Source organism: Pseudopipra pipra, chromosome 2 (genome assembly GCF_036250125.1).
Source record: "Pseudopipra pipra isolate bDixPip1 chromosome 2, bDixPip1.hap1, whole genome shotgun sequence".
NCBI lineage: Eukaryota > Metazoa > Chordata > Aves > Passeriformes > Pipridae > Pseudopipra > Pseudopipra pipra.
Genome location: NC_087550.1, coordinates 11,676,050 through 11,688,602, shown reverse-complemented (window position 1 = coordinate 11,688,602; position 12,553 = coordinate 11,676,050). Strand labels below are relative to the sequence as shown.

At 38.4% G+C, this 12,553-nt stretch overlaps 1 protein-coding gene across 2 annotated transcripts in view; it reads right to left on the bottom strand.

Annotated features, from left to right (window-relative positions):
- USP25 (ubiquitin specific peptidase 25) overlaps positions 1–12,553 on the bottom strand; it is an 89,167-nt gene that overhangs the window by 65,026 nt on the left and 11,588 nt on the right. For both annotated transcript variants that reach the window (XM_064643984.1, XM_064643983.1), the window contains 2 exons: positions 3,467–3,544; positions 2,256–2,400 (listed from right to left, as the gene is read on the bottom strand). In XM_064643984.1, the coding sequence (XP_064500054.1) occupies positions 2,256–2,400; positions 3,467–3,544 (223 nt within the window). Of the gene's footprint in view, positions 1–2,255; positions 2,401–3,466; positions 3,545–12,553 lie in introns of those variants that run through there.

Below are 12,553 nucleotides of genomic sequence, written 5' to 3'. Positions count from 1 at the left end.
AAAGCACAGAGGTATTTAAGCAGTAAGGAACAGTAAGGGTTGAGTTATAATTAATTCATGTAATTATACCTATGTGGGATAATAAAGGGAGTCAAATTTGAAAGACAAGATACTGTCAGCAACTCAGCACAGTCACTGAGAACTGCTAATAAGTGTTCTTTGCAGAAGTGAGTGTTGATGGTTGATGTGTTTTCCATCCATGCCCACCCTTCCATTCTCTTCTCACAAGTCATCTGCTCTCTTTCAAGATACTCCCTTACATGACAATACTGTCTAACATGGCCCTGAAACTGGTTCATTTTAAGCATACTGCATTTTTTAAATCCATAATCCAAATAATTACAGGCCAAGAGATTACAACAAAAGAACTGTAAGCTTCCTCCAGAAGCTTTCATCAGATCTCTACAGGGGCCTGGAGGAGCTCTATGATCACACTGGTTTAGGCTTTTGTTCTGCTGTAAGTGTTTACTTCTTGCTCTGTAAGTTCTCCAACATGAAGAAAAGTCATCTAAGGTGCCTTTATCTCATAATATGTTTTCACTCTAAAACGGCAAAGGCTGGCAAAGGGTTCTCATCTGTGTTGTCAGTGAGGACCTGACCAGACATTAAAGATGTTTAAAAAAAAAGAAAAAAAATCTACTTTCCTACAACAGTTACAGCTTCCTGACTACTGACTTGTAACTGTAAGGAACTGGTGTGTAACTGTAAGGAATCTGGGTCTGCCTTCAGCCCTCCAGAAAAGAGAGAATCCTGAAATGCATTTTGCAATGTACAACTCAAGACCTACCCTTCCCAGTTTGACCATCAGTCATGGGTAATGTAGACTCTGCAGGCTTGATTCATATCCCTTGTCACCTCATATCTTCAGTAAGGTTGCACAGCACAGTAAGTGACAGCAAAACTAAACAATTCTATTAATGGGATTGCTATTAAATCTAATTAAACACAGACTCCAAGAGAATCCAGCTTACTGTCCCACTGCCACAGTAGGTCTTGAGTACTACAGACTATGAAGCAGTGGTAAGTTTGTAGAAAATGGTCTCCATTTCCTCAATGGCAATTTTCTGATATTGAAAATTAAATATATGGCACAGGGCTTGTGTGGGTTTTCTTTCCAAAGAAATGAAAAGAAAAAGAAAAATCATATAAAAAATGCCAAACTGCCCCCCACAACTTAGTGCAGGGATAATACAACTACCTATAACATACTCAGGGGTTGCTAGTAATACCAAGGATTACAATGCAGTTTTTAGATCTGAGATGCTGAGAATAAACTCATCTCTAATTAAAAAAAAAAAAAATTAAAAAACTGTTAATGTTAAGGTTCTAGAGACAGAAAGACAATTGTACAATTGATAAGGAGATCTCACTAAACTTTTTTATGATGGTGCCACCATAGCCAGACCAATATTAGGGAAACAAAGATGTAAAAAAATCCTACTGTTCTAAATAAGTGTACTTAATAAAATCTACATAGATGTACTAAATACATGGTCAAAGGATCAGTACAGAATTAAAATATTCTACATCCGCATTTAGAATTGTGAAATGTAACTACAGTATTAGGAAACTTAGATTTTACAGAAATCAATCCCACTACAAAACATCCTTTGCCTTTTCTTTCATGTTATTTACCATATTTATTTGCAGAATACATTTAACAATTTTTCTCCCCATAAAAATAACTGTGCACTAAAGCAAAGAAATAGGACCTGCAAGGCTCAAAAAAATGCAGGTTATGGGGCTTCTCGTATCAACTAAACAAAACTGTTTAAAAATAGGTATATTTAATGTTTATTTCACATATAAAATACCTACTCTTTTATTTACAAAATTCACACTTAACCTCTCACTTCTCCCTTTTGAAAAGTCATCCCTATCAGGGAGAAGCTACTCTTAAGCATATTAAGCTTTAGCATATTAAGACTGACATTGATAGACTCTTCTACTATTTTATTTTAATGGAAGAGTACCCAGCTTTTGCCCTAAATTATTTACTGCATGACCCCAAAATAAATTCTGTATATGGGAAAAAAAAAAGGGAAAAAAATTTGGAAAACCCAGTTATTCACCCTCTGATCAGTACCCTAAATAAGGAAAAAATAAAATAAGGAAATAATAAAATAAGGAAAGAAATACGTAATAACCTAAAAACTGATAAATAAGAATTATCAGCAGATTAACAGTCATTTCACAGGCAAGGTTTTAGTTTCCTTGCATTTAAAACTAAATTTATGAAAAGAAAAAATACCTACTGGTGTCTGCCTGGCTGCCCACACTGATGTATCTGTCATTTCCAGGAAGGGCTGTTTGGTAGTAAGTTGCCTCCTCTAGCTGGGGAACTTTGGCATTCTTCGCAGTGAGGAAAGCCACAGCCAACTCCAGATTGCCATTGCTGTCCTTTAAGCATCAAGAAAGCAAGAAGTGAGAGTCCGCTCAACCTTTTTAAATTTTTCTTTAAACAAAGGACATCATAAGAAACTTCAAAACACTGTACTGTCAGGGAAAATACTGACTAGAAAAGAAAGTTTCCAAACTTGACATATTCTGCATATTTCACTGGTTTTAACCAAAATAAAGATAAAACGTAATATAAAAATTTACTTTGGTAGAGTTCTACTTATTTCAGAACAAAAATTAAAGGTCTTGTAAGGTAGGTCAACCTCTCAACAAACATAACCAGCACATTGACAAACCAACATGAACCAGGTGAGTTCTTCTGAAAACCTACCATTTCCTTTTTAAACTGCTTTTGAAGAGCAGTTGTGCACACAACTTACACTCAGTCTGAAGCAACAACTCTCTCTCTCTCTCTTTATATATATATATGTGATTTAAATTACTAAATCCTCATTTACCACGTATAAATGGCTAAAAAGTTCTGCTTTAGGGAGACCAGGCATTTTTTAAATTTTAGATAGATATATAAATATAGGGAAACAGAACAGAGAGACCTGCCATTCTTTACTTGCATCAAAAGAACTCTTCTGTGCTGTAAAAGAAACAACCATGGTTGAAAAAATAGTGAAACAACACCAAATTAGCAAAGGGTGGTAATTTCAAGCAGAGTTCTTCATTCTACATACTGAGCTGGGCCTGTGAACGACAGAAAATAACTACAACTTGACAAGAAAACACTTAATTCTTCAGGAGGTGACCAGCTGTAGTAGCACCAATATATCTCAAAACACTTTAGATAAAGGTTAGAGGCAAGTCATAACATTACTATCTTTTCATCTTTGGTCACCTGACTAATTATTATGTCAGTACCAAAAGAGATCAAGGTTCCTTCTAAAGTGAACAAGCCATCATTATTAGCTAATTTTTCCCTCCCCGGAATAAATTCAAGCTGGGAATGGAAATGAAGGAATAAGAGATAAGAGTAAGAAAGGGTGGGATTTATGGCTTTCATAGGCAGTTAAGAATTAAGATACATTCAGCTACAAGTCAGACACAGTCATCTTACCTTCAGTGCCTGCTGCAGTACCTGGATGTCATTGATACCAGTGATCTCCCTCAGCTGATTTAAAAAGGTTTGCTGGTGCTAAAACAAAAACAGATCATCACAATAAGTTAAGAGCCAAATAACATGAAAAATAACATTAAAAGTATCTCCATATGAGGTTTGTGCACTAAAAAGGGGTAGAACCTTTGTTACGCAAGTTTGTCTTAGTTTCTGCAACTTGGGCACTTTCGATTCTCAAATGTAAGGGTTTTGGCTGGTTGGTTTTGAGATTCAGTGGGTGTTTTTTTAAACAGAAAAACGGATGATGGGTGAGCTTATGCAGCACAGGTTTAATAAGCCCATATAAAGCCACAGTTGGCCCTCCAAAACAAATAAAACTCCAAAGCTTGGTCTTTGAAGGCAATAGGGAGAGTAGATGACTGAACTCCAACGAAAACCAATTTCTTCAACTCCCATTTACTCTCAACCCCATTATTTCCTTAACATATAGAACTCCCAGCCATTCCAACCACAGAGCCAAGAAATTAATCTTTACTGATCATTGAGGTGTTCTAAGAGGAATACTACAAAAATGTCCATACAGAGTTTCTCGAGGCTGAAGCACAACTTTACGAATCCATCTTAACCACTTTCCTGGGCCAGTTGAATCCAGCTCTCCCAAATCACATCATCAGTCAGCATCCATGAATGAGTTCAAAGTAACATTTGGAATTGGAAAAGAATAAGAGGTTCTGGTTCTCTTAAATATTCACTCCATAAGAATTTTGAGGCTTGGTTTTGTTTTGCTTATTTAAATAAAAATCTGGTCCCACCCCTGTTTAGAGCCAAGAGATGATTCACTCTGCTCATGCTCTGGGTATCACATCACAGAAGCAAAAAGCAAGGAGTAGGCTGGAACAATCCTTGAACTCCTGTTAAACATTATAACCATCTTAACCATTGAAACCATGAAAACACAGAGGAGACTGACCATTGTTCCATACTAAAAAATTCAATTGTTCCTTTGGCAGATGGGAAGAGGAGAAAAGCTTGGTGGTATTTGCAAGTGGTTTTTCTTTTTTATTCTTTGCCCACCACATCCTGAACTCAAAACAATAATTTCATCTATTAAAGAGAAGGTTTTTGTAAAGTACAGGGTTTTGTTTGTAAGACAAAAAGAGTATTTCCTATCGGGACAAATAAACATTCTCCTGCTACTCTCCAAATTCAATTTAAAATAACAACTATAATTGTCTTGAGGCTACTTCTAAAATACTTATCTTTAAAAGGAATTATCTGGAATCAAATATTCAAATACCCTTATTCTCTCCTTATCACAGCTTTGTATAGAGAAGGAAATTAAGAGCTGCCTGAATGCTGAATTCCCTTGTGTGAAATGAACCTGGCAGGCACTACTTCATGCCCTAATAAGTTAAAATAGAAGGCGTATAGTTCAGGATGTTTATGAATTACATACACAATCTTCCCTTCATTTATGATCCTAAGGGACACTGCTAACAGTCCAATTTGCCTTTTTTTTTCCTCTTTTCCTTTTAAAACCCCTACTGTTGGCACAAGAAAAGTGAAGTGATGCAGGAAAACAAACTCCCACTCTATCCCCAACCCTCACCCCCCTCGTTTGTTTACTCTGTGCATCTCACTGCACTGTACAAAGCCATGACTTGTTTCCCCTATGAAGTTGCTTTCCTGCCCCTGGGTTTGGCAAGAACCAAAGAAAAAAAAAATTGAGTATTTGGGAAAAATAATTACAACAGCATTAAAATTGGCAGGAGCAATTCAAGGGCACGGCAGTAAAGTGGATTTCTTTTTTTTATTTGCCACCAATGTGATGGTTAACAAAACAGAAGATAGTTTCACTATAAATTATTATAACAACAAGTTATAACAGATTTCTGTATCTTCTGCAATATATACAACGCTTGGAAAGGCTGGCTGGGGGATATTCATTGTTCACAGACACTGGGAAAAGACAGAAGAAACAGTTTACCAACAAACCATCTCTTAGCAGTTCAAAACATTGGCTGTTAATTTATGAGCACAGCTGTGACTTATAAACCTAGACATCTGTAGTTTATATCCACGTTTCAGTATTCCAGTGTCAAGCTGTGGTTCAAGGCCCCCTTCCCAAGGACATACACATTTAGCAGATCAGAACCGGGCCCAGAGATGCTCTTTTCTCATCAAGAGATGATTTAAGCACCCAATTACACTTCTTTACAGGCCAAGAGTTCAAGGCAATCAGCTCCAAAATTTCTAACTGGTAATTAAGTGAATAACATGGAGAATCCACAAGCACCCTAGTTAAAAGTGACAGAAATTAAGAGAAAAATTAACAGTTATCCTGAGTATCTCAAATGAAGATTAACAGCTTTGAGGCATTTGTCTGGTTTAGACATCATTATTTTTTCAGGTAAATGTGGACGAGTTGCTATTAATCTCTAATTGACTTATTTTAAAGGACACAGAAGTTGAAGAATGACAATAGACTTCCCTTTCTAGAAAGAGTATAATTTAAATTATTTCTACCTAACCAACATGTTCTCTTAACACCTGCTAACAGACTAACAGGGCTTCAGAAACAATTGTGAAACTGCAGAAGGCAGCTAAAACTTCCTTCACGGACCTTCTGAATGGTGGCCTTCTCTTCTACAAACTCACCATCTCCCCTCATCCTTTCAAATTCGACATAACTACATCACCTTTACTGTGTACAGACCTTTCTTGCAACTGGATGTTTAACTTGCCATTATTCTCCTTCCCTGTTATATTGATAATATGTTGTCACACATGAAGCTCTATTTTTTCATTACAAATGACAGAACAGGTAACTATCAAAAACCCTTTCCTCATTCACTATCAGGAGATGAGATTCAGTTTTCTTTTTGCTTTTCTTTTCATTTAAGAAGTTTATGAAACACAACTGCACCCATATTCAGAGAGCTTATATTACTTAATTCTTGATGTGACTTTAATTTAGTGCATCTGGACTACTCCACAAAAATCAAAATTGTTAAAGTTTATTTGTTTTGAATAATATTCCTTTAACACAGCTTATTGTGGCATATATGAAATTTATTTTACTATTATCCACAACTGAAGCATATAGACCCTCAAATGTCCAAAACCATTTACTTAGATACTCTAAACAATTACGATCTTAATTCACTCAAAAGCTTATAAGAAATACCCAAAATAGCTCATCCTACACTAAAACAAAGACAAAAAATGAAGAAGGCAGCAGACAAGTATTTACAAGTGTTTGAAGTATCTACACTAATGTATGCTAATTAAATCAGGCCAGTGAGAGAAGATTCAGATCACAACTAGAAGTTCTAACACAAATAAGCTGCTGTATTTTTTTTAAGGCAGCTCTTTCACGATTCCCTATTTTTTTTGACATTGCATCAGTAGAGGCTCAAATTATGAATTATAACTCACTATACTTTAATTCAGTTTAATAAGCAATTTTTTCTCTTCAAATGTAGATCCAAAAAGTTCATTCCAACAGAACCAGGTACAACTGCTAGTGCTAAGAAATCTACATCAATTCTTTCAAATTTTCCTGTAGCCACTTCTGTTTGCCATCTTACCCTTAAATGTACATGACAGATCCCATAGTTTTTCTACAGCAGAGATCCTCCAGTTTAGTGAGTCAAGACTTCAGGTCTATCTGCAGTGCTATGATATACATGCACACACACATACACACATACTCCATGTAGCTTGAATAGTGTTTGACTCAACTCTAAAAAGCCTCCAGGACTTGATCCACACCACCAGACTGTGCTGGTACAGCTGCTACAGGGTAACCCAAATCCTTGGCCAGACAAAGGAGATGGTTCACTGATGCTATGGCTGCCCTGAGATCCAGCTGCTCACATCCCTCAGTCCCACCACATCACGGCAGCAGTCAGTTCCCTGAGGACTTCATGCACGAGCTATTCCCAGCCTTTCCCCTTCCTCTGGCTCCCCGAGGTATGCAGTATGTATCTTCAGGCTTTCAGCTCTTGGAAGATTTTAACTAACAGGAAATTCTCCCATTTTCCTGGATGGAAGCCAGATTTGTGTACTAGGAATGCATGCCCTTATTTCCAATTCTCTCCTTTTTCAGCCATCCCTCCCTTGCTCTCAGGAAATGCCCAATTAAGATTATCTGGTTTATAACCTCACACAATAGCATATTCAGTAGCTGTGCCAGTGTTAGTGAAGCAGAAAAGGATCTACACTGCTATCTGCTTAGGGAGATACTGTGCCCAAATTAGTTCCACGACAGTACTGTAAACTCGGATAACTTCCCAAAATCAGAGCAAAAAGCTAAATTACACGAATGCTTTTTTTGGACAAGGCAAATCTCATAAATTGACTAATTCTGAATTACACTGCAGATAAATTTTGGGCAAAAATTAGCTACCTTTTGATCTGTTTATTTTCTCATCTCTCCAGCTTCTGAAGAAGAGCATGTAAGCTTTGGCTTTATTTATATCAACATCCAAGTACTTGTATTTGCAACACAAGCACTTACAAACTTAGAAGATAAAACAATCCTCTTCAGTTTACAAGCACAAAAAAAGTTGTATGTTTAATAATGAATGAGATAGCCCAACCATTACCAGGAGAAAACAGGGCCTACGGCCTCACTACGCAGTTCACATTTCAATAGAATATAATGAAAATGTACTGCGGCCACCAAGTTGATTAGAGGGATGGAGCTCCTCTCCTATGAGCAAAGACTGAGAGAACTGGGGCTGTTCAGCCTGGAGAAGAGGCGGCTTTGGGTGACCTAATTGCAGCCTTCCAGTATCTGAAGGGAGCCTACAGGAAAGAAGGAAAGAGACTATTTACAAGGGCCTGGAGTGACAGGACAAGGGGGAATGGCTTCAAACTGAAAGAGGGCAGGTTTAGATTAGACATTAAGAGAAAATTTTTCACTATGAGGGTGGTGAGGCCCTGGCACAGGTTGCCCAGAGAAGCTGTGGCTGCCCCCTCCCTGGAAGTGCTTAAGGCCAGGTTGGATGGGGCTTGGAGCAACCTGATCTACCAGAAGGTGTCCCTGCCCATGGCAGGGGGGTTGGAATGAGATATCTTTAAGGTCCCTTTCAAACCCAGGACATTCTATGATTCTATGATTCTCAAGGGATGAATACTTGTATTAGAGACAAAAAGAGAGAACTGAGAAAATGCAAGTGCTGTGAATAGCATCTTCACGCAGTCTCTCCACACAAATCCCGCTTTACTTTCTGGTGCAACTCCAATTTATAAGAGTTATTTGTTGGAGGAAAACTCAAGTGACATTGCACAAAATATTTCATATTGAAGAGGATTCTAATGTATCCTGAGCTGCAAAGGACCTGCTAATGGTACCACTTGCAGACAAGTAGCTAATAAGCCAGTCTCTTAGTATGATGCTGCTGCAATGAGAACAACACAGAGCTTAGAGGAATGTAATCCTCTATAGAAAGGCTTTAAGTTTCTGCTACAAACAAATAAACAAAAATATTTAACATACAAAGGACAAGCATACTAAAGACCCTCAATTACCACTGAGAATGTCATTTTCTGCCACATTAATCATGTCTCCCAGGAATAGTTAAAAGGCCCACAAACACTGCAGAGCATTATGGCTTCCAGCAACACAGATACATTAACCAGCTTCTAAATAAGCTGTTGGTCAAGTTCCAAATAGGCAAATAAAAACTAACTCCTTCCATGAAGATATTAACTTGAAACACAGGGAAAACACTCTGTCAACTCCAGAAGGCTTTGTTGCATATCTTGCTCTTACCAGCTCTGTCCTCAAGATTTTGCTCTGTGTATGTGCATAATAAACATATATAAGATATATACATTAAAAAGTAGGTATATGTATACATATATTTTTTAAAGCAGTGTTTTGCAAGTGCAAAGACCAAGTTAAATCTCTGCAGTGGCTTTAGGGTGTTCATTTTTCCAGTACCTCCTAAAGCACAACGGAACTAGGTTCCCTTGCCCAGCATCTGCTAACTGGGTTTCCTTTTATTAAGGTCTGAAAAGAGAAACCTCTTACATGACATTGTATCCTCTAAGAAAGTAGGTAAAGGTATATTTTTATACACACACAAATGCAAAATGCACCTCAGCTTTGGCTCGGACAAAAATCACCTGTGGAGAGCAAAGGACATGCACAGAGACAGCAGATTTTCAGTCTGGGACTGCTCTGCACAGGCTGCCAAAACCTGCCAATTACAGCAGCAGCTTGTACAAAGTGCAACTGGACTGAGAGCAAAAACTTACTTCAAGGAGGCAAAAGGACACACTGCATGGCAGGAACTTTCAGCCAACCACAGCCTAACCCAAATAAAAGTTTAACAGGGAAAAGGCTTGAATGCATTACTTAGGTGCACACAGCCCTCCCTCAAAAATTAAATGAAGGACTCTACTTAATCATAGCTTTACAAAACCTATATTCATCCTAAGAAAACACGCAGAATACTCTCACCACATCTCTATGCTTACCATGAGAAATAACAAAGCTGTACAACTTCAACTGAAAATGCTTTAACGAGTGATTTTTCAATTAATTTCAGTATTTGATATTAAGGATTCTACACAACACAAGATCATGCATTCATGAAAACACTCACTATTCTGAGCCTCATACGTAGCCAAAAAATTCTCATTTACTCTCAACATATAATGCTCAAATTTATCTTTATTCAAGCTAATATTTAAACTTTTTGAAATGAAATTTTAAAGAGAGGCTTGAGGAGTTTGGTTTGTATTCTCTCACACTAAATATAAGGCAAACCCACCTCAGACAGTTATACGCATTTACAAAATAACACCCAGAAGTTAAACATGAGCCAAACCATCACCTGCATGGGGAATACTCTTGCAACGAGCATGAAAACCTGTCAGTTCACAGGGAAACATTAAAATTAGTCTGTGAACTGACTTATGAACAGTGTTGCTTGAGTGAAAAATTGCTTAGTTCCACATTTCTAGCTCTGACTGATAGCTTCTCCAAAAAGACAGCAACAAGATGATAATCAAGAAAGGATAGTAGCCTTAGTACTTACTGAAAACATAAAAGGCGTCAGAAATACAAAATTACAGAGAATTTTAAGGTTTGTGTTTTAAACCACCATCATCTCTCACACCCTACTCAGCACAACACCCTACTCAGCTTCCCAATAGTAATGACAGCAGCTGTAAAATTAATTAACTACAGTAAAGCCGATGAGATCTTGAGTTTCGTTTAACTAGATGCAAGTTAAACTTGGGTTGTATTCACTGGAGCCACCACGGGAAAATTTGCTTCACAAAAATTCCTTTTGATTCTTACATATTTCAGTAACTGTGACAGTAATTAGCAAAAATATCTCAGCTCCGACTCAAATCTGCTGGGGGATTATTTACTGGTGGCAGCAGGAGGGGCCTTTCAGAGGACCAGCACACGTTATCTGAAAACTACATATAAAATTCAGAAGGGTTCCTCCAAAAGCCTTCCCACGGACAACAGCTGGGCAGTACCATGATACCAGTGGTGCTCCAGTCTCTGCTCACAGGTACATTTTGTTTATAAATATACACATACAGAATTACTGAATGGTTGGGGTTGAAAGGGACCTCTGAAGATTATCTAATCCAAGCCCCCTGTTAAAGAAGGATACATACACATCTTTCCAATCACTCATGGCCACTTTCTGTTGTAAAAGTGCCCTTCTTAATTTTTTTCTTCTGTTCATAGACATTTACCACTAGGCCTAAACGTTAAATTTTAGAGTGTCTGCCCAGGTGGCACCACCAAGACACAAGCATTCTCCTCACAGGAAAGGCTATTGACCAGGGTACAATTTTACTGTGGCCACTATTAAAAGTGCCCAGTCTAAAACCATGGTCTAAAACCATGTTGCTATAAGAGCCAGACTAACTCCATGCTTTAAGATGTTTTCCTTTGCATCCCAATCACAGTTTAACCCATCAGGCCAAACACAAGCTCTTCTGGCTCACTTTGAAGCTCTTCACTGTCCTTTCATCACCCATTTATAATGTCTCTGTGAGGCTAAGGCCTATCTCTCAATTCAAGAGAACAGTCCCACTAGCCAATTCAAATATTTAGCATATTTATGGGGTTGTTTTTCTCCAAAAAGTCATTATGATAGCCTCACCCTGCTCTGCACAATACAGAAGATCTCTCAAGGAAACAACTCCAAGCTAGCCCCAAAGTCCTCCTCACTCTGCCATTATAACAAAGACAACAACTCCAGGAGCAAACAAACCCACTCTGGAAATTCCAAGTGTCCTCAGACCAGTGGGAATCAAGTATCTGCAATACTTACAAACAATAACATTTAAAGGGGCTGTAAAACCACAAGCTGCTTCTGATGAGTCAGCTGTTCTTCCCAGGCTGTAGCTCCTGCCAAGGCTGGCCAGCCCAGGCTGGTGTTGCCAGATGCCACCCGCCCTGGCCACAAGCCACTCCTCCCCTGGAGCCAGCACCACAGCCTGAACCTCCAGTAATCCAGCCCAGGCTCTCAATAAACCAGCAGAGAGTCACTCTCTGCGTTCATTAATTTCCTGTTGCCTTAGGGAGAGCCAGGAGTGAGACAAGGGAGAGAACAAGACAAAGGCTGCACCTATTTCCTCTGGATTAAACTGCTGTGGAGCAGCAGCCTTATGAGAATGAGTTGTTTCTCTGCCATTATTTTAATCCTACTTCTATCCAGTGAGAGAAACCAAGCAGGAGAAAATCCTCCCACAGTTCTCTTCCTACTCAGGCACTATTGCAGAAAACTTACTCCAATAGGAGATGAATTGAAAGTTCCCACAGTGAAAGGAATCCGGTGCTCCTGGTGTGCCTCATGGTTACACTCCACACAAATGAATGAGCACACTCAGGCCTGCTCCTGCATGGACCACTCCCTGGTTTAAGTGCGCACATCCAGAAGGATTTCATTTACTGCAGTTGTTAATGGCACAGAGATCAAAGATCCCACTTCACCTCAAACAACTCCAGTACGTGCTCTAGGTAAGTGATACCAGAACGATTTCACAATCGATTTTTCCACACAAAATTCAGAGTAGTACAGCATGGAAAATCTTAAATAA